The sequence below is a fragment of the Chrysoperla carnea genome, chromosome 2 (genome assembly GCF_905475395.1).
Source record: "Chrysoperla carnea chromosome 2, inChrCarn1.1, whole genome shotgun sequence".
In the NCBI taxonomy this organism is placed as follows: Eukaryota; Metazoa; Arthropoda; class Insecta; order Neuroptera; family Chrysopidae; genus Chrysoperla; species Chrysoperla carnea.
In genome coordinates, this window is record NC_058338.1 from 30,191,215 (window position 1) to 30,215,745 (window position 24,531).

Consider the following 24,531-nt stretch of genomic DNA (forward strand, 5'->3'; position numbering starts at 1 on the left):
CTCAATGCTCAAAAATGGGAAGAATCTTATGTTTACCAATATTACGTCACCAAAAAAGAGAGAAAAAGATTTAAAATTTAATTTAATTTTATGGCAAGAAAGCGTCGTCTTCATTTTTCTGAAATATTTTTCTTGTGGCCTTTTATAAGGAAAATCAATATTTGGAAGTACTTTTTCAAACAACTTTCCGAAATCAACAATTTCCTTGAAGTTCGATTCGTTTATAAGCTTTTTTTGCTTATAATATGCAAAATGAATAATTTTATATAATACGAAGCTTTTCACGAATTAACCCTACGTTTAATTGGTTTAAGCTTTCTTAAAAAGCTCTCCGCCAGGCAGTAATAAGTCTGCGTATAATTTTTGGTCACTGCTTAATAAGCTATTTAAAATAGTTTTGTGTTTTATCATTGTCGTTAAACCGACCTTAATTTGTTACAAACTTACCTTCATTTGTACAAACAACAAGTACACAACATGAATCATTTTCAATACTACGCTCGAAGCATTGATTGTCATCATTATGACGACCTTTACGAAAATATGGAGCATCACATATCTTTGGCACACATTTAACTATTCCACTTTCTTCGCACACACATGTCTCATCACAACCTTCATCAAATTTTTCACCAATTTTCATTTTATTTCCATTATGCATACAATATATAATTGATGGCACTGTTGTGGTGTCGTTATTAGTTGTTGTCGTCTCATTCATCAATAATGATTTTTTACCACCAAATAATGGTTCATATATTTTTGGTTTATCGGTTCTAAATAAGAATTGTGCAGCATTATCATCAACATTTATATCATCAGTATCCTCATCATCCATACTAACATCACTTATATCTTTGGTTGATAATTTCGGTGTTGTTACATCTAAACAGAAATTATTATGATTGTCTCGCTTATGCTTCAGAAGGGATATTAGGTAAAGGGTGATCGAATAAGAGTTATTAATTTTTAAATAGGAATAAACTACAAAACAGAATAGGATTTTATTTTATCTTATACAGTGTGTTCATTTGTAAAGTATCCACCCTTAATAACTCTTGACCTGATATGATTATTGTTTTGAGTGAAAACACGTCAGGGGAAGTTCAAAAATATTACCTAGAGAATATTAAGCTTCATCCCTTCACCCCTATCCACTCCAACTTTGAAATTTCAAATGGCACTATCTACCTTGTTATACATCATTTGAAAAGACATGAAATTCTTTATTCAACCATGATATAAAAATGAAATCGATTGATTGGTTCTTGAGAAAGACTACATAGAAAATGGAAGGCATCTACTCTTATTAACTTTTACCCTGATGTGCTTAATGTTTTGAGTGAAACACGTCGATTTAAATATCGAAGAGGAAGCAAGAGGTTTTTGGGACGATAATTCGATCTAGCTAGGGTACATTTTAAGAAAACGTCGTTTTTTTAGGGAACTTTATCTCGGGACCGACTCCAACGATTTTCATGACACTTAGTATGCAGGTAATTTCGGGAAATCAATCTATCTAGGTTTCATTTAAAATAAATAACGAACAGTCATCCAGGTACTGACATTTAAATCATAATAATATTATTCTTACATATCGTTGGATCAGCTGAATGTTGTTTCAATAAAGGCGATTGGAAATTTGTTGAATTTGTTGTGATAATGTTTGATGTGCCAGGATTTAATGAAAAATTTATTGCCCGGCTCTTTGGTTCTTGTGTTGTTAATGACTGCATATCCATTGAAATATTTTTACTATCCATAACGTCATGATGTGATTCTTCTGTCATCATATTTAATGCATGCAAACTTTTTTTTGGTGGCAACGTAACATAATTTATACCTGTAAAGAGAAAATTTTTGTTTAAATCTGGGAGATTTGTCATAAACTTAGCTAATTTTTAAGTGCCATTTTGATAGATGCGCTATGTATGACGAATATTTATTTAAAGAATTAAATTTCCACAGCTATTTTTATACCATGTTTATATGAAATATACAAAGTATACTCAGTTTAGTCCCAAGTTTGTAACGCTTGAAAATATTGACGCAACGAAAAAAATTTTGGTATAGGTGTTCATAAAATCACCTAATTTGTTCATTTTCGGTTGTCTGTCCGTTTGTCTGTCTGTCAACACGATAGCTCAAGAACGAAAAAAGATATCAAGCTGAAATTTTTATAGCATACTCATGACATAAAAAGTGAGGTCGAGTTCGTAAATGAGCAACATAGGTCATTATAGGCCATTTTGTAAACCGTAAGAGATAGAATAAAAGTTTAAATGTAAAAAATGTTCCATATACAAAAATAAACAATTTTTGTAAAAATTTTCCAATTTTCTTTAAGTATTATATTTATTTACTTTGTGAAGTAGTGCAAAACGTAGATATAATTACGAATTACTGGTTTTCAGTACTTTTTCCTCCGATTGTACGTCCCAAACATCCTTGATAGAAAAATTGATATCTAAAAATCTACATACTTGATATCTAAAAATCTACATAAAGAAACTGGAATTAAGAAAAAAACTAATCATGGAAATATTTTTAATTGCATGTTTATTGGCGTGAAAAATGTGAATTTGCACATATATTTGCTACTTTTAAAAATTCTTGGAATCCTAGTATACATTAAATATAAGCTTTTGTAATGAGTAAGTAAAAACTAAGACGGGTTTCTATAGTTGATAGTGTTAAAAGTAAGGAATTGGAGCAGTTGTTCTGTTCGAACTTCCAATAGGGGACCGGACTAAAATTTTTTTAACACTTCAGGTGAAGAATTCTCACTGGACGTGCAAAAAAAGAAGTTGGTTTTTAAAAACCCTTACTAGTAGGTACGCAAGATTAAAATAACGTTTAAAATTTCTAACTAAATAAAGAGGAAGATACCCACTACTGACGTCATACGAGGGTATCGCCATAGAGATTCCATATCAAACTTTGTTTTGCTAAAAGGAGATGAGCAACCCTTGAATGCAATCTTTGATTGTTTATAACTTCTGCGTTTTTTAATCAATTTTAATTTCATATATTTCCAAATTTTGTCATGGAATCAAGTCTAGTTTTACATTTTTATGAGTAATATGGCCAATTCGATATCAGGATTATTCCCTATTGCATAATATGTTAAGCGACATATATGCAGTATATTACCTTAAAAATTAATGTTGCAATTTTTGGGTTTTATAGAAGATTGTCCCAAAACAGATTTCTTATTGCGAAAATATTTGAAAATTTGAAATGACTTCTTGAATATTTTCCACACCTTATAATAGGTAATTCCTACACACAAAGCTGATATGGTTTGATGTTATTATATAAATTCAAGTTCATATCACACCTATTAACAAGTGAAAACAAACAATTGACTGAGTTAATTGTTGAAATACCATGTATAGGCAGTGTTGATAACTCTGTCACATTTCACATACATACATATCTGACATATTTAACTGATATTCTCATATAATGCGCAAGTGTTGATAATAAATAACAAAAGATATTCACTTTGATATTCCTATATTAATTACATACTATAAAATTTGTACCTAATTAACGCCCTCGTGGGTAAACAGTGATGTTTACAAAAAAATGTTTCAAACAAAAGTTATTTATTTTTTTGTAAGGAACATTTACATTTAAACTTTTATTCTATCTCTAACGGTTTACAAGATGGGTACTACGGACCCATGACCCAATTGACCCATGTTGCTCATGTACGAACTTGACCTCACTTTTTACGTCCTAAGCACGCTGTACAAATTTTAGCTTGATATCTCTTTTCGTTTTTGAGTAATCGTGACCACAGACGGACGGCCGGACGGCCGGACAGCCGGACGGACGGACGGACGGACAACCGGAAATGGATTAATTAGGTGATTTTATGAACACCTATACCAATTTTTTTTTTGTAGCATCAATATTTTTAGGCGTTACAAACTTGGGACTAAACTTATAATACTATGTATATTTCATATATACATGGTATAAAAAGAAGGGTGATATATTTATTTGTTTCAAATGACATCCTTCATTCATAAAATCATTGAACAGTGTCGGACATTGTTCAACTGACACAAATTCATTGGAATGACGTAACTTTGTATTACTTTTAGCTTCAGGATTTTTATGTTGTTTCTTAAAATATTTTATAATTGGGAATTTTATTAAATTATTACGTTCATTATTGGTGTTTCATTTTAGGATTTTCAATGATTCACATAATATGACTTTCTCCATAAGACATTCAGTTTTTAATACCAGTGCATAATAGTTTTAATCATAGAGATAATACAGATAAGGAACGGTAGCCTGTAAGTGTCTGCGATATGCTTAGCGAGAGAGAAGACTACCAGTGAGTTTCTCTGTAATAATTAAATAGGCTCAGTCAGTTCCCATCAGCATATATTGCCATTGATAAATATACCCCTAGAATTATAACTAATCTAATTATTCTTAGACTTATAACTTTTTTTCAATCTACGAAAATTTTTGTAAGTGGATTTTTCTCTTTCATGCGGCTCGGGAACTTTTCCGATCGCTCGGTCGCAGATTTCAAAATGATGAATACCTTTTTTTGTTGTTCCATTAGCAAGAAACTAGAATAGATATATAAGTAATATATACTATAATACCAAACTAGTTTTATTCGACTTGGATAAAAATGAATGTCCGTTGTCCGACAACATGAAAATGCAGAAAAACACAATTTTATCAAACATTTTCGGTAGAGCTATTGATATAAATACCACGATATCCGAAATAAAATTGTATTTAAAAAGTATAATTAAAAAATATACAACATTTTTAATTTTTCTTAACTCTTATCCAGCTTTCAATCAAAAACTGTTTTGCAGAATCAGTCGGTTCAATAACCCCGCCAAGATTCAAGTTTTCTGTTTGAAGTACTCGACTCAAAGACAAAGTCAAAGAATGTACCGAGCTCAAAATATGCATGGATATCTGATTAGTCAGTGGAAATGCGTTTCATAAATGGATGCATTTATAAGACTATATTGTTAGTTCAAATTTATGTATAAAAATTCTCAATAGATTCTGACACCCAAAACTCCTCTCGTGCGCACGGGCCTGGCCGTGCTTTAGAGCTGTGTCTTTCGAACTAAATTCATTCCAATGAGTTACAGAGAGCATCTATTATAATATTGAAAATTAATCCAAAAATTCAGCTCCGATACAAAAATCCGTATAAAAATTTTTCTTAATGGTTAACATAACTGAAACTCGACAATAAATAATCGTTAAGTAAGACCCCCGTTGATTGGAATAATATTATAAATATTCTAATAATGACTCTTGTACCATTTAGTGTACCATAATACCATTGATTTGTGAGTGATGATCATTAGTTAAAATTTATCTCAGATTCACACTATTATTATGTAAGGAGGGTAATCATTGTATTTTCTTACAAAATACTGATCTCATTTTGTATTACCTTTACATAATAATCACTGAATTTCATGATTGCTATTATATTTATTTACATTCTTTGACCTTAAAAATAATGTTTTATTCACGTTTTTAAAGATGGAGTACATGTTTCTTGCTATTTTTAAATCAACCATCTATACAAGTATGATAATATTATTTACTCTTCTTGCATTGCACTTCAATGATGGGTTTTTTGTTTTTCAAATAAAAAGAACTGTTGTTTACAAATTAGTCATACATCATAACTTTCTAATAATAATTTATTGATGAGTTTTAGTACTTTTGGCTGAAATCACCTACCGATTTTAGTAAATACTTGGTAATGGTTAGACTAATACATAATATATTTATCAAAAGTTTTAAAGGTAAATTTTGTTAACACAAAAATTTCAAACGTATGTGGGAAAAATCATCGAATTTGGAACTGTAATAGCTCATTTAAAAACTAGTACTTTCTGGTTTTGAAATATATTGCTCAAAAATTTTTATCATTCGTGCCGCTTTGTACTGAGTTAAAAGGGTAAAAAATGTAATAGTGTACGAAAATTTTACAACAAATCTGTTAAGACTTCTCGAAAGTTTATTTTTCTTGAAAATGAGCCGCCTAAAGTTATGGAATTTCGCTTATATAAGCTAATAATATGAATATGGTGGAAGCGCAAGTAAATATATATTGTATAATCTATATATATATAATATATTTACTTGCGCTCCCACCATATTCATTAAAATGATTTTTGCGCTAAAATCACGATACTGAGAAAAACACGATAGGTTGAGTTGCATTGTAAAATATCTCATCGACACATACATTATTACTCTTTTTCGAACTATTAATTTTTGTTTAACTGTTTCCCAACCTCCTATATATTATGATATTATTATCAGATTATTGTATATACATACATGTGGAAAGTTTAAATCGACATGGCAATTAAAATTTTGTAAAAGTTGACTGCTCAAATTTGCTTAGAAACTTAATTATCAAACGTACAATACCGTGTTAATTAGCCGATCAATATGCTACAATATGCTACAATAGGAAATTTTTGATATGTTTTATGCTGATTAGTCTAAATATAGTACTAGTTTTACTAAAATGGGGTTTGATTTTATTTAGTAGGAACGTAAATATAATTTTTTATTTTATATTTGTTGTTTACTATAGTTCTATTGAATTATTTATTACATTAAATTACGTAATTGAATACTTTTCTTAATAATTAAATGGAATTTTACATTCATTTAAAAATTTCAATTTTCATAAATTAGTCACTAATGTAATAAATAGAATTTTTTATTAATTTTTAAATGAAGATTAAATCGTGTAGGTATATGCATTCTCATTAATTAGCTGTTAAAAGCTGGGTATCAAGTTAGTTTTCCTATAAAGCAAATAATAACAAGTGGCGCTCGTTTTTTCATAAAATACGTTTAAAGAAATTAAATGAATGGCATTTGTGCTAAGAAAATAAGTATTTCTTCTATATAAGTGATTGGATTAAAAATTTTAGGCATCAATATTTCAAAAACTATGGTATTTTTTTCTTACTATTCGTCTAATTTTACCAAGTTCAAACAGAATACAATCTCAAAATTTGAAACGTAAGTCTCAAATATTTTCATACACTCATTTTTTGGGAACGTCCCTAAAGAAGCATAGGGCTTCAAAAGTTCTACTACAATAAAGCTGAAGAGTTTTTTTGTTTGTTTGTTTGTTCGCTTAAACACGCTAATCTCTGGAACATCCAGTTGGATTCGAAAAATTGATTAACGGCAGTGACGAACTAATAATTCACAGATAGTACCTGCCTTGCATCGTATCGTTAATATATATCCTGGTTCGTTAAAAGTTTCCATTTTTGTTGATTATGGAACGTTAAAATAATGAATAACATACATAAACAATATTTATTAATATAAAATGATTACATATATGTGAAAATAATTTGGTACCGGTTCAATTTACCGTTTAATATATAATTGAATAAACAAAATTAATTCTGTTAAATTCTTATACATTTCACTTAATTTGATGTATTAAGTCAGTCAAGTCAGTTTTTTAACTTTATGTTACTCATACTCATAAATAATTAAATACTCTTAGGTGTATTATAAACACATATAAATAAATTATGCATATATTAATTTTAACACACAATATGGTTAATGATTTTACCAGATTTTAATATTGTCTAAGTAACTAATGACCAAAATTTGATACAACCGGCTTATTATTTTCTGACGAACTTTCCATTTGATCTGAATAACTGTTGTGTTATATCAAATGAAGTGGTTTTATTATTCATCAATTTTACATAAAAAATGCAGCTTGGCTAGCGCCTAACACTTGTGAGAAAATATTCTTGAAGGTATAAAGGCGGCGTTCATTTTTGGACTAATTTACAATAAAACAGTTCTTTGAGTATTGCTCTTAGCTAATTCACGAGCAATCAGCTATGGTGTTGTTTATTGTATTGTCATATTAAAAATCATGACTATTTGCTTTTTTTTTATTCTAATAAGGCAATCGACATTCCTACACTGTTGAATTTTATCCTCATCACGACAGCGAGGCGTGTGTCCCTTCAAAGTTAAATTGATATAAATTAGTTTTTATACCTATCATTAAATTATGACAATTATATCTAAAAAACATTATCCCGATATCTTTAGTATTTTTTGTACTGGCATGAAATTGATACAAGAACACAACTATGAAAAGGCTATAAAGAAACTCGAAATGTAGATTTTTTGCACTCGATTCAGAAAGACTATTATAAAATTTTTTACCACATTTTTTTGTAGACATATACGTACGGATAATCTGGTCCTACAAATCGTGCCAGTGGGTACCTCCTAAGGACCTTATTTAGTATTTTTTGTGTAAATTTTCTTTAAAAATACATCCAAAATCATCACTTAAGATTTCTGGAGATTGCTTATTAAGAATGTGATAATAAAATAATTTCGAAATGAGACTAGAGGTCAGACCTAGAAAGTTCATCTCGGTGACTTTTTGCCAAATTTGCTTTTGAATATTGAATGTTTCATATTCGTAATCAACGATTTCAAAAGCTCCCGAGTATTGAATCATGAATTAAACGATATCCATTGTCATCCTGAATCGAATGCAAGAAACCCCAATTTATTCCGTCTTACTGGAGTTTTTTTTTAATGCTTTAAAAAGTTTTAGGTGAAAAATATTGCGTTCCTGACATAGCCATTTGAGACTCTTGCTTAACATTGCTAAAATGCAAATAGCTTACTTTCCAATAAAAAGAGATATTTCAGGTAAGATGAGACCTCAATAAAGGAGATCTTTAAAGGTCATATCCGCGACTGTTCGTGGCATAAGGACCAATATTGACTCAAGAATCTCTGATAGAAGTTTAAGAAAAATAAACAGGTAATTTTTGGTGTAGAAACTAAATTATAGGTAATAATAGCCATAGATCTTTTAAATCTAAGGTAATAGTAATATAATAAAACAAGAGCTATTGTTCAAAGAATTATAATAATAATAAAAAAACAATATTGTACTAAAATAATATTTTATGAACCTACACACATCTAATTTGCATGATTACCTAATTATTAATATAATAATAAGTGTTTCACATCAATATTTATTATGTTTGCTTACCTACTAAAATATTATTGTATTATTAAGATATTTTTACCTTCATTATTATTTGGTGTCAACAAAATTAGATCTATTAAGCCTTGTGAAATATCTCTTTAATTCTATTAAACAATAGAAGAATAAAATTTATGTTAGATAAGCATATTTTATTTATTAATTTTAATAAATAACAAAAAATCGAACCAGAGGAAATGTTTTCTATATACTAATAGTGTCAAAAGGTTTACTTTACTTATTAATATATTTGGAGAGTAGTTTTCGGCTTTTCTTTTTTAGCGATATGTAATTTGCAATTTAAATGCAATACATCAAGTTTTTAAAATTAATGATCCAATCACGATGAATACAAGGTACGTGCACAGGGCGCAATTTGACGGATATTGATTTGTTGTCATTCTAGTAGGAATTAGATAATCGTATAATAAATTCAAAGATCGTTTTACCTGACACTTAATAAGGATGATCTTTGTCCGACAGCAAACTCGCAGAAAATAGAGTTTTAAGGTTTTCGGGTAGCTCCTTTAAGTAACTTTCGGCATTTATTATGCAATTATCTTCCAATTAAAATATGCGTAAAATTGAAGCTCGCCAATTTCTAGATATGTATTTATTAATTACAAAGTATGTTGATGGGTACTTGTAGTATATACAGTGAGAGTGCTGTGAAGAATAATAATAAACCTGCATAAAAGTGGATGAATTGAAAAGTATTAATATCGTAATTCAATCGAAATTTAATTAAATGTAATATCACAGTACGTCTAAGAAGGAATTCGAAATGACGATTTTTAAGCCACTATTCTACATACGTGAAAAATTTATGCTATGCTTTTTATTTTCAGTACATTACAATAAAATCTGGTCTATTTTGTAATTATTTATTGGCGAAGGAGAGCATTTGCGTGTTATTCTCATTTGTCAACAGTAGGGCAGAAACTACAATAGGGCAACCGGGCCATATCGAACAACTTCTGAATATTAGCGAATTAAAGGTGATTTATAATCACTACCCGAATATCTCATCCTTATCTCATCAATATAATTCATAATTTTGTAATGTAAGGGATGAAAGTGCCGTATAAAATTTATGAATAGAAATAATAATGCCTGTTTTTTTTGTTTTTTTTTTACAAAAATTGAGTTGACATACTCAATAGAGAAATAGGTTTCGAACTTAGTCCTACCGCGGGGCCCCTTTAACTCTAGTTCCGGTTCATAAATACAGTTTTTTTTTATTTAAAAAGTAAAAGACTTGAAGTCGTTTTTATAGGATCCTTATGCTGTTATTGTATTATTCGTATATATATTTTATGCCTATAATTATTTATAAAAAGTTATTACTTGAGATATAAATTTAAAAAAAGATAACTGATTCACAAAAGTGAAATTGCAAAGACTTGTTTCAATCAAGCAGCAAACCAAAACGCAATGTATAGTGGGAGGACTGGCTACATCATACAAATAAAAATGGTAATACCTATGTTATATGGATAATGGATCATAAAACTTTTATTAAGGTGTAAATTAACAAAAGACTTTTTTTATACATTGTTAGCTAAAATTTCCTCTAGATTTGCACTAGTAGACTTTTGAAACAATACATGACTTATATCGAGTTAGAATTTTCAAAGAATCGATTTTTTTGCATTTCCGGAATGAAATGCAAAATTACAAAATTCTATCTTTATCGATTTAGGCTGGGCATAGATATATCAGCCGCGACAGTGTTTATTCCCCATCCAGATTATTTCCCCCTCTGAAATGTTTCTGATTTTAAATAATATACAAAAATAATCATTTTGAAAAAAAAAAATCATCAAAATCGGAGCTGTTATAGAGGACTCCTGAGTAAAAACATTCATTGATGCGACTACAACACTGTTATAGATTTTTATATATTTCTTAAAATAATTAGTATAAACTTATGAATATGATGATAATACATAGGTATATATATATATATTTATGGTATTCATTCTTCCGGTTCAGCAAAATATTTAACTATGCCAGTAACTTTATATGTTGAATAAATATAATGATTACAATGCCCATGTTTAATATGACTATTTTATTTGTCTACATCTTAATCAATTTTACAGTTTGCAATAAATAGTTATTTTTATTAATTTTCGAACTAATTCGATTATTTTATTAACTTCCCAGAGCAAGTTAATGTAATGGGGCCGATTTTGAAAATCTCCAGTTTTACATATTTCCGCAGTTTCAAGGCCGCAATATCCGAATCAAACCTTTTCAATGTCTGTTTGTTTGTGTGTACATATGTGCGTATGTTCGTTCGGATTCTTTCGCCTCGATTATATCGCGAACCAGTTATGACATTAACACATGACTGAGCTTATACGACGCGTAATCGCGTATTTAAGAACTGAAAGAGTTTTCATGTTCTTATTACAAGTTAACATTTCTTGAGTCAACAATCTCAATACTTAGTTCCAGAAAATAACCACTGTTTGACAATTTAGAAATTAACAAGAAACTAAGTATTTTATTGCTTAAATATGTTAAGAACAATTTTATTGTAACTAGTACTTTCCTTTAGTGTATAATTAACTACGTAACTCGCTCCCAAATGTCCCCACATTTTAAGCTTTCAGTCGCCTCTGAGGCAAGGAAATAAGTCTTCCAAATTATTATTTTATTTAAACTTTTATTTATGATCTATTATCGTTTGTAATTAATAATTTTTTACATCATACGGTTTATAAAGATATGTATCTAAGGATTAAAGTATTTAATATCCATGTTGTATCGCTAAATTAGTCAAATGCAGCGCTAATTATGATTTTTTTTATTGTTTATTATTTTATTTCATACTAACTATGGAATAGTTCTTAAAAATGTTGTTCTTAGGTTTAGTTTCTAGAATACAGCTCTCGCTCCAAAAATAATAAACTGGTTAAAATTGATGTTATAATATTATGTACATAAGTAATCTACTGGAAGTAAATGTAATTTATCAAATACGGGATGTTACCTACGCTTTTGTTTCTTAGAAAATAAAAAATATTTTTCTAAAAATATAGTTGCTAATTTTTAATAATTTTTTAATAGTGTTACTTTTAGGTTGTTTCGAAAGTTTTGCCCGTTTTAATGTCATGTGTGTTATTCTCGCCTGTAACTTACTAGAGCACAATTGAGAAGGGCGGTGGGACTCTTGGCAGGACACTGTTGATTGAACTATCACCTTCACAATATGGAGATTGCTAATGATCCCAATTAAAGAGCCTGTATAGAGAATGAAGAAACCTCTATACATGTTATTTGCACCTGCAGAAATCTGCAGGGCGTTAGATTCAAAATGTTCGGGTCCGAAACCTTGGAAATTGACGAGTATTAATCTTAGTCGTAATATTATTTTTAATTTTGAAAACGTGGTACTCGTCGCCCGGAACTTAGATCCCACATTTTTATATGTATTAACATAAAATAAAATATTGTATCCATAATTTGTTTGTGACCTTCCATTTTTATGAAAAAAATACAGTTTTTGTTTTTATAATGAAATAATAGGTTTTGAAATAATTTAAATATTTGATCAGATGGCTTTTTTATTGATTAGAAATGTAAAAAAAAGGTAGATACATATACTGTAAAGTTTGTACTTCGGAAAAGTTTTTAGAAAAAGCTTAATGATTCATAATTGAAATTAAGTATAAAAAAATACATATAAGCTTTGAACATATGACCCAGCTATTCTTGATAAAAATGAATTTAAGGTCGTGAACAGGTCAAATCGGCTTTTTTTCTAAGAAAGGAATAGAAATTTCAAAAGTAACAAAACAACGGTTAAAAAAATGTGGCCGCAAAATTAATAAATTTCAGTATTATAGGCACACTCCGTTATTCAAGCGATTAGTTAGTTATTTTACTTCCTGTTCTGGCATGATTTTATAGGTAGAAATGTATGATGGGACATTCTGTATGTTAAAAATAGTTTTTGTTTTAAATATAATAAATAATTTTTTTAGATTTTAATATAAATAATTTTAAACATTTAGTATAAAAAATTTGACTCAATTTCAACTGAAGTAAAAAAAATAATTAGTTTTTTTTTCATTTATCCAAATGATCTTTATTTAGTACAATTGTTTTCATGAACAGCCATACGTAGTAACGCATATAAGAAAAATCGGTTAAAAATCAATGACTTTTTGATTGACCAAATTTGATATCTCAAAGAAAATTTAGAATTGATGTATAAATAGAATGGTTCAAAGTGGACAATGAAATGGCTAACAAGTTTGGCCTTTTTACAGATAAATTTATGAATTTTGGAAGATTTAGGATTACCAGTGGATCCTCCCTTCTATGTCAACCATAGGGTCAACCATAAGTAACTACAGACAGAAGAATACCAGTAATTCTACATCGAATTACCATCAAAAAATTTTATTGCATTTCGATTAATACTAATCGAATTGGAATTTTTCTAATAAGCAAACATACAATTTACTGCAATTTAACCAATAAAAGTTTTTCAATTTCAATTTGACTAATATTAATTGAGATATTTTCAAAAATACAAACGATAATTAACGAAGCCGTATCTCAATATCGTCTGTGCTGTGTGTTTTTACAGATGGCACTTTTTCGCAAAGTGTCTATACTAGGATCCTAATTGTTATATGTTTGCAGTTTTATGGGACTCTTCTATTGAGTATTAGAATAGTAAAACGACGCTTGATATCACAATTTTATTATGAAATTCGAATCACGTATTGTGTACGTAATGGATATTAACATTGTTATTATTTTTTGTTTAATATGGCAACAAAAACCGTACAGTTAATTATATTATTATATAAAATTGTAAATAGTTCGTCAAAACGTTTTTAAATAACTAATATTCATAAACAATATTGGTATTTTGTCTATAACACCTATAGCTTGTTAATTATGTTAATGAAATGCACGAATAGCTTAACAGGAAAGTATTTTTTAAGACATAGACAGTACAACGGGAATATTCTTTCCAATAACTTAGTTTGTTTCGAATACCTACCACGGAAAAATATCATAGTTAAAAACGATACTAGTGGAATAACAGCATTATTAACGTAAGCCTGCAAAATTTGCACAAGGGCGTAGCACGAGATGGGAAATCGCAGAAGTGCGTTAATAATGCGTTATCACACGAATATCGTACAAAACTTTGTCTGCGTCTCTAAAATGTGTAAATAAACGCTAATTATTATTTAAAATTTGTCATGTCTTATTGAGAAAAATAAGAGATTAAAAAACTATAGTAAATGAATTCATTCCCGCACTAGAGCGGTATTTAACTATTTTTCGCACGCATACTGAGTGAGAAAAATTTTAGTCTAAAATAACTTCTAATTAAAAAAGTTCCAAGTATAGCGTACAATATATAATCATACTCCTAAATTTGTAATCTACTTTGTCTTACAACCTTTTTCAAATTACACATTTCTGTGCCCTATTCTGTATATTCGGAAATTAATAAAATTTGTATTTGACAAACTTTTAATGAAAAATATCTAAAATCATTCGCATTCATTTATATGAATGTACTGTTGTGATGCATACCTGACATATTCTAACACTGCTTCCTCATTCAACAGAGAGCAATTAAATTAGTTTCAAAATTCATCATTCAAATATTAAAATCAAATATTTATTGTGTTAAGGAATTCTTTAGTAACTTATTTATCAGCTCGGTTGATAGATAGATAGATAGATAGACATTTAACCGTAAACATTTTAATAAAACTTGGAACAATATATGAGATTTTCGAAATAGCAAAGTTTTCACTTGAAACAAATGAAAACAAATTTAAAAAAAAACTTTTTAGTAGAAAGTAAACATATTAACAATGACATAGGGATGTAAGAACAGAGTAGATTTAGGATTGAAATTATTTTTATCATATTTTTAACTTTGATGATGAATTTTGTTATTACTTTATGAATCTAGACGAAAAATATATAAGAATAAAATTTTTCGATATCTGCCTTGGTTATCAAATATATCATATGAATCAAATATATCAAATATTTAAAGATAATTTTCAATTTTCCAAGGTTGCTGTCCTGCTATTACATCCTTAACAATAACGAGGTGGCTAATAAATTAGACCAACGAGTAAATTCAATATATCTATTTAAGTTATTCTACAAGATTTTTCAACTTATTGTTTAAAATGGTTCACCCTATATGTATGTATAGAATGTATACATCTTATTATTAGATATCTCTATGATAGTTAATAATGCATCGTGTTGTAATCCTTATTAAGCTTCGGGCTTATATTTTAAAGTGAAATTTTAGTTTCTTGATGTTAATTGTTAGAAGAGAGAACATCTTGATATTTGAAATCAAACATTTTTTTTCGATTTAATTATTCATCATTATCGTCACTATTTTCTCGTAACAAAATGCTTATAAAAAGTTTGCCAGGGAATATAGATATCTATGAAGAAATTTAGAATTATATAAATCGCCAAAGTTTGTTTAAACAAAAAACTCTACAGATAGGAAATCTAAATTTGAATGGTGGAGGCCACGTGTTGACATATGCTTGTTGAAATTTATAAAACTACTAGCTGTACCCCGCCACACTTCGCTGTGGGACATTATGGTTGCATGGAAATAGATGAGAAGTATCTATAGCTCTATAACCATTGTTTCAAATTTTTCGTACAACGTTAAATTATAGTTTCAGATTTTCGATTAATAAAGAGACATTTCTTACATACTGCTTGTGAGAATACTACTTATTATCTGTAAATATTATAAATCGCATGAAATTAAAAAAAAAAAACCTATAGTTATGCGACATTTAGACAAACGTTGATCTGTAGGTATTTGTCTTTAAAATTATTTACAGGGATTTTCCATATATAAAATTTCATTCTCACCCTTCCACTTCCTTAGGGTTCAATATAGATAAAAACCATCCTCGAAGCAGGTTGTATTTCGTGTAAAACTTTGAGCTCAATCGATGTTCAGTCATAAGCATTACACAAACGAACATAACATTTTTATATATACAGATAGATAGATATTTTATTATTTCAAAGATTTAATATTTGTTTGCTTCGAGACATAGAACTTTTTAAGATACAAAGATGATTATTAATGAATAATCTCCACGACCAATGATAAGGTTCTGTATAGAATTCAACATTTAAAACAAGTGAAAACAAACAACTGACTGAGTTAATTATTGAAATACCATGTATAGACAGTGTTGATTACTCTATCACATTACACATACATACATGTCACACATACATAACTGATATCTCCATATAATAAATACTATACAATTTGCGCCTTCATGGGTAAACAATGATATTTACGAAAAAATGTTATCAAACAAAAGTTAGTTATTTTTGTATAAGGAATTTTTTTATATTTAAATTTTTGTTCTATCTCTAACGGTTTACAAGATGAATCCTACGGACCCAAGACCCAATTGACCTATGTTGACCCAATGCAGATAGAAAGACCCTCATTTACGCCTCACTTTTTATGTCCTGAGTACGGTGTAAAAATTTCAGCTTGATATCTTTTTTCGTTTTTGAGTTATCGTGTTCACAGACAGGATGGACGGACGGACAACCGAAAACGGACTAATAAGGTGATTTTATGAACACTCATAGCAAAGTTTTGGGCCTAGCATCAATATTTTTAAGCGTTACAAACTTGGGACTAAATTTAGTATACCTTGCATATTACATATATGCATGGTATAAAAATTCATATATTTAAATTCACTAATTAAGAAATAACCTGTATTAAATCTTCAAGGTCAACTTAATAATAAATTAGGCCTTTATAAATTGGGTAAGAGATGATTTAGACATATTTTATAAAACAAGTTTTTGACTAAATAGGTATATTTATAATTTTTTTTACAGGTATTCTTTTATTCTCTATAATATACTCATATACAAGTCTACAATATGAAATAAATTTGTTTTTTTGTAATAAAAAGTGAATAATCTTTTTACTTTTCATATAATTTATTGATGAATATCATTTTAATTGTATCTAAAAATTGTTTTTAGTTTTCCGTTAATTGTTTTATTGTTAAAATAATATTTCAAGTGAAATAGATAATATTTTGTTTGAATTTATTTCTATTAGAATATTCACTAGTTTTGCAATGTTTCAATTCTTGAACAATGTATTTATTTATATGATAAAATAGTTTTATAGATACCTACTTAATTCAATGCATGTTTTATGGAATATCATTTCACTAGAGAAATACTTTATTGAATATCAAATTTAAATGTATTCAAGTGAAAATTTATCAATGTTTTACAAGTTGGCTTTTAAAAATGATAGTCATGGGGATTGTCGGCGGAAGTGAAAACTTAAAACTTTGGAATAACTGGCCTTTTGGCCTGGTCTTCGACCTGAATGGAGCCTTCGACAGTGGAGCTCGCATATAGCACCAATAAATACTTATTCACAATACCTAAATAGGAATAAATAATACCTCAATGCTATTCAAATAGTTGTTCACAATTTCTAGATAAATGTGGTGGAAGCGCAAATAAATATATTTGAATAGTAAGATGTATTGTAATGTATTAATTATATGCATTTCCACCATTTATTTCATGGGTTTTAATTTTTGAGTGCGGAACCCTCAAAAACATTTTGTGGGTGACCAAATTGTAAATCTAAAGAGAGTTCAATAATACACGATGGTGTAATTTCCATTATTTTTGTTCACCCAAAAAGTGCTCAACGTGCCAAAAGAAGTTTTCACTTCAAAAATTTTCTAAGATATTGATATTCCTTAATATTTCTACAAAACGTAATTTTTTATAGATCATAATGAAGCGAATTTTCTTTGATTCTTTTCGTTTGAAATTTGAAGCATTGCTTTTGTAGCTTTGGTAATAAGAAAAGTGAGGTTTTAATTTATTATGTGACTCGATTGTCGTATTTATGGAAATTGAGTATCTGTCTACCTTCATAAATTCCCCTTCATAGTGCAATTTTTCAGATTATTTATGATATGTGTATAAGGTGATCGATTTGTGCTTCCGAGGTCACTACGCCCGGGTGCCACCCACCCTTTGCAGCTCCTGGTAATACATTTTGAAAAAGGCATGTTATAAAACCTCAATAAATAACTATAATGAGAAGATCAAAATTTGGGTAGACGACAAAATGTTAGAAATATTGGCTAGAAAGACAAACAGTGGAAACATTCAGTAGATGAGCAGAAGAGAGGTCAATATAACAAGATAATCTATGTATTAATTTGTTTATGTGCTTCATCAGAGCAACGAAACCAATAAACAATATAAAATTTTAGACTATTCAAACGCCCAAAAGTGTATATGCAAATCATGTTTAAAAAAATTTTGTTGCCTTTTACGTTTTTTAACTTTTTTAAATCTCCGTTACCGAATCCAAAGTTTGATTTAGATTGAACATTTTTCTACAAAAATCACAATTTATTCTGGCATTCTTTAAGAGAATAAACATTTTTAATGTAATCTATGAAGATTTCGAAGATTTCGAAGATTTTAGCTCACCAAATATTGTAAGCTCTAATATATGAATGTGAAAAAAAGCTTTAATATGTAGATGTCAGGCTTACTATAAAATTTTGCATAAAAAATAGATATTAGCTTTTTATACCATGTATATATATATATATGAAATATACATAGTATATTAAGTTTAGTCCCAAGTTTGTAACGCTTAAAAATAATGATGCTAGGAAAAAAATTTTGTCATAGGTGTTCATAAAATCACCTAATTAGTCCATTTCCGGTTGTCCGTCCGTCCGTCCGTCTGTGGACACGATAACTCAAAAACGAAAAAAGATATCGAGCTGAAATTTTTACAGCGTATTCAGGACGTAAAAAGTGAGGTCAAGTTCGTAAATGAGCATCATAGGTCAATTGTAAACCGTTAGAGATAGAACAAAAGTTTAAATGTAAAAAATGTTCCTTATCAAAAATTAAACAACTTTTGTTTGAAACATTTTTTCGTTAAACACCACTGTTTACCCGTGAGGGCGCCAATTTTATAATATGTACTATACTTGATTATCAGTTATGTATGTGTCACATGTTTGTATGTGTAATGTGATAAAGAAATCAACACTGACTATGCATGGTATTTCAACAATTTACTCAGTCAATTGTTTGTTTTCACTTGTTTTTTAAACAAATTCTATCATTTTTATCATTTCTATCTGCATTTTTATTCTATCAAGCATCAGATAGTAAAAGTAACAAACTTGTAAAATGTTTTTAATTAAACAATAATTATATTTACTGTTATATTCATAGGTATAATATAAATATAAAGAAATATGTCAATTAACCCAAAAGTATGACACAGTAAATATAAAAATATTAACAGAATTATTTATAATATATTATAGAAAAGAATTATTTTTATATGTAATTGTTTTTATTTACAATTTAAATTGTTTAATTTACTATTATTTTTACTCAAATATAATGGTGTAAAAAACGTTTGTGAATGTATCTAGTTTAGTATGCTTGTTTTGATTATTCTTTCACATGCATCTTTACATTCAGATCAATGAATACATAAATAATTATAAAAAAAATGAATTATTTACATCAATTCCACTACACATCATGTTTATTTGTTGTATTTATTGTTTGGCTATTATAATGTGAAGTGAGGCAAAAATATTAGCAGGTAGAAGAACGATGATTTTTCCTTGTTCTTCCACAGTCATTGGTTATCGAGAAAAAAAAAATTAACTTCCTTATATACAAAGCATACGAATTTACATGTTAAAGACGCAAACTTTAACAGCTAAAATCTGAAAATTTAACACCGTAAGAGGTATTTAAACGATGATCCTTAAAAATCGTGATTATTTTGGGAACGTCCTTAAGTGTTTAATAACATTTCATTTCACTGTAGGCCATGCGAAAATCAAAACGTTTAGAATATTTGACTGTTTCATGATTTTTACATTTCTCGATATCGATTGAGGCAAAATTAACTATTTTATATTTCAGGACAGAATTGTATCTCTAGATTTATGTCTTCCCTACTACACGCCACGCTACGCTTGATAGCTATGTTTTTAATGAAAGAGTATTATGATTGGGTTTGATAAAAGTGTTTGTTTTATACCTTCTTAAATTATTTAATTAATGCCTGTTATAAAGAAATAGAATTGGAAAGTAGATAAATTATGTTGTTCAACAATAAAACTCTATAAGATAATTGTACAAATTTTACTTTGTTGTTAAAATCATGAATTGATAATTAATTTTAAAACTGAGAACATTCCATTTGTTAAAAATAGACCCAATGGACCTATGAAGCTTATAGAGCAACATTCGGGATTTGGATAAAAAGTCTTCTCATATCATTTAACTCTAGAAAATTGTCCTCTCTTGAACACAGTATAGGCCAGTGGCATTATATATTTTTTCTATTTTTTCTGAGTCTACCACCTGTTAAAGATCTGATTCCTTTCTCAAGAAATGATTTCTTGAGCTGGGTGTTTAGCTCATACTGCTGGGTTCCTGACTCTCGCCTAAATAAGATAGGTTTACAGGTTTTAACCTCTCCACTTAATCTACGAAAAACGCTCATGTTTAGCGGGAATGAAAATATAGTATTTAGTGTTTTATACGAAGACGCCTTCATGGTGTTTTTTTTTAGTGGATTTACAAATTTTTGGTATTCACTTCTTGTTCTTTGCTTCAAAGAAAGCAACTTTTCTTTGAAAAATTTTGCTCAAATTTTTATAGGTTTCTATTTTTAGCACCCGATTTCAAGTATTTTTAACGCCTGAACTAAAAAAAAGGGTATTTAAATTTGACCGCTATGTGTGTGTATCTGCCTGTCTGCCTGTGGCATCGTAACGCCTAAACGAATAAACCGATTTTGATTTTTTTGTTTCGTTTGAAAGGTAATTTAATGGAGAGTCATGTTTCAAGTGCGAGTTTAAGATTCTGTTTTTTAAAATAGATGTTTGTAATAAAATTAAGTGATTAAAAAAATTAAATTATTATTTTAAAAATTAAATCAAAATAAAAAATGTCTACAAGAGAAACATTAAAAGGAAAGAAATTGTATGAAAACGTTTATTTTATAATGCAAATAAAATATTAGTTCCGATCGCGTGACAATAAAAATATTAAAAATTTTTTTATATATAAAGTGCGTTAAAAATGACTCTACTGTTAATAAATATAGTAGACTTGGAGACATTGACGTTAGAGTTATATAGACTGAGTGTCGAACGATTTTAAGCGTGCCAACATCTGAGGTAATTGCTTAGGTCCAACCATTGTAGATTCGTGAAAAATGTAAAGTGATACGTGATAAGTATTCTTTTTAAGTCAAAAAGCGAAAAAGTTCAAAGAAATAGCGATGTTTTATGTAAAACATTTTGTGATATGGAAATTTGACATTCAATGTATGTGTTTTTGATAAATGAACCTGTATTCTTTTGATAAATGTATTTTTTTTAAAATAAATATCCCTAGCTGACCTATGCAGTTACCTCAGACGTAATATGAGTAAAAGTCTTTATAGTTATTCTTAATGTAAAGGTAAATGACTGAAATCAACACTAATTCTAATCGAAATTAAATATTTAAACGAGCATGAATTCAATGTTGGAGTTTATTCAAAATTTCATTAAAATTATCGATTCTAGACTTTCATTCCTGTATTTTTTCAAAAAGAAAAATATCTTCGAACATATATTGTTATATAAGTTTTTATTACCTAGCAGATAAATAAACTATAAAAGTTCTGTTAAAATCATAAAACATACATTAGTACGAATAAACTCCTACAACAGTTAATATAAGACGAAAATTATGGCCAATAACCGAATTCCAAACCACCTATTTACAAGATTTGTATGTTCCTGACCAAAACTTTTCTAAACAACTTTATAATTTTTTTTTATTGTTTAATTTAATCGGCTTTGGAAAGTTTTATTGTTTAATTAAATCGCCTTTGGAAAGGCAGGACAAAAAAAATTTTTTAACACTTTTATCAACAATAATACAATACAATAATACGATAGCGTTATAAAATATAACGAAATTCGATACAAAATATACAAATTTTAATAGTGGAAGTGACGGGAAGACACATGTTGAGTAAATCTTAGCGGTGGTTTTTATACCATGTATATGAAATATACCAAGGTATAATTAGTTTAGTCCCAAATTTGAAACACTTAAAAATATCGGGATGTTTTCAAATTAATATAAATAAATAAATATCGTTATATATTTTAAATTTTGTTTTATTTTATTCTATCCCATTTTTCCTTTCAGAACAAAATTATTAATTAACTAATTTTTTTTTTTTAGTAAAGGTACAAACAAATTCTTATAAAATATAGGTGAGATAAAGAAGTTGGATTGTAAATACGTAATATTCTTTTTGGATTTTCATTTTATTTTTGTGTGGTATTTGGTTTGCATCAAAAAAAAGTTGATGCAAAAAAATTTTTTTTAGATGAAATTAATTATATGGAATTATGTGCAAGTAATTCGTAAATAGTTTTTATGTATTTTGATTTCATTTAAATAAAGTTGAAAACTCAAACCCTGTTTTTATTTTATTTTTCCCCATCTCTCTGTAGCTATACAATATTATTTCAGTTAAAAATAGGTAAGTATTTCGAACTTCACGATAGGTAAGTATTTCAAACTTCGTTTGCCATTTTTTTTTGTAATAATACTACTCAAAATTTTCCGAAAATGAGTTTTACTTTTTGTTATAATTTAAGAAAGTCGAAAATATGAATATAATTATTTATTATTACGAATAACAGAGCCCTAATGGTATAATGGTTAGCGTATCTGACTTCGAATAAATAGTCCCTTGGTTCGAAACTAGGTGAGGACATATATTAAAAAAAAGTTCATCAAATCTTTTAAGCAAAATCTGATTTTTATTTTCATTTTTTTTCAAATTTCCACCACAGCATGTTTGCCTAGTAAATGATGAAAAAATTAGTTTTTTTTTCGTTCAAAAACTTCAATTTTTTTCACATTTCTACTAGGAGAACATCAAGGACGGACGGAATAAGTAGTACCTGATAGCAAGGTAATTGTTGTCACCTCGTAAGTCAGAAAGTTAGTGGTCTGCACACCCGTGTTTGGTGAGTGTGACCTCTAGTGGGTAGATCAATAACTTTCTGCCAAAATAAAATTTTAGAGTTTCGGGGTGAAAACACTTACTCACCTTTCTCCTTATCAGGAACTACTAATTCCCACTTATGTTCTCCTAGTACAAATGTTGAAAAAATTGAAAATTTTTTCGAAATTATATTATTATTTTTTGAATATAAAATTAAATTGGTCATGACCAATTATTTATATTATAGCTGACCAATTATCAGCGAATGCTTCCCGATCGCGCATAGGTGGAGTTTTTTCAATCTTTAATAAAAAATTTTCTGATGCTGACCAATTAATGAGACCAACTGACCTTTTATGACCAATTTCTGACCTTTCAGATGGTATAATTGGTCAATCGAAATTCCGCACATGAGGTGCTAAGATCGCGGAGCTTGTTAGTCTTAAATTTAAAACATAGTGTAAAAACTAGGAAAACATGCTTTAATTATTGTAATATTATATAATTATTTTATGTTGTAAATCGTAAAAATTTCATTTTGTCCTGGAACATAAAAATCACAAGATATCTAATCTTAATTTAAAATTTCAAAATATTAAGAGTATATTGTTAAACTAAACCGCAAAAAACTTTCCTAAAGTAATGAATTATTTTGTAATATGAATAAACTCCTACAAAATCTTATTTAGGAAGAAAATTACGGCCAATGACCGAATTCATCACGAACAAACTAATTGTTAAAGTTATAATTGTTAATACAAATTTAAGATTTCAAAATATTTAAATTGATTTTTTTTTTTGTATAAGTAAACCACAAGAAATAAAAATTGAATGAACTCAATATGAACTGTACTTACCTTGACTTAAGTCATTTATCTTTGTTGATACTTTACAGTTTTCATTATTTGTACATTCTTCATTCGCTTCAGCTATCCTCAATAGAATAAATACACTCACATAAAATAAACATTTAAAAGACCACAACATATTTAATAAAACTCAAATTATCCTCAAAATTAATATAAACAAAATAAATTAAAACAAAACTCTTAAATTAAATGAAATAAATCCTTAAATTGTTAAAAACTTTTTTTTGATAAACAATCAAATTTAATCAGGCATTATTATATTGTTTGTTGAAATATATTATTGATTATGAACTAAATCCATTGACCGGATATTCTTTTACAAAGTTGTTTATGTCCTACATTCACGAAGAAGAGAATGTTATTGACTGCATATGATATGATATTAAAAAGTTTCTTTAAGTTTGTTGTTGTTATATTATTATTATTATTATTATTCGTCG

General features: G+C 28.2%; 1 protein-coding gene across 3 annotated transcripts in view; it reads right to left on the minus strand.

Annotated features, from left to right (window-relative positions):
• LOC123293475 (putative epidermal cell surface receptor) overlaps positions 1-24,217 on the minus strand; it is a 29,356-nt gene extending 5,139 nt beyond the window's left edge. For 2 of the 3 annotated variants that reach the window (XM_044874317.1, XM_044874314.1), the window contains exons 1-3: positions 24,080-24,217; positions 1,595-1,843; positions 448-885 (exon numbers count right to left, since the gene is read on the minus strand). In XM_044874317.1, the coding sequence (XP_044730252.1) occupies positions 448-885; positions 1,595-1,843; positions 24,080-24,209 (817 nt within the window). In that variant the 5' untranslated portion in view covers positions 24,210-24,217. Of the gene's footprint in view, positions 1-447; positions 886-1,594; positions 1,844-5,455; positions 5,539-24,079 lie in introns of those variants that run through there. The other variant, XM_044874318.1, reaches the window with a different exon arrangement.
• Positions 24,218-24,531: the final 314 nt, after the last annotated feature.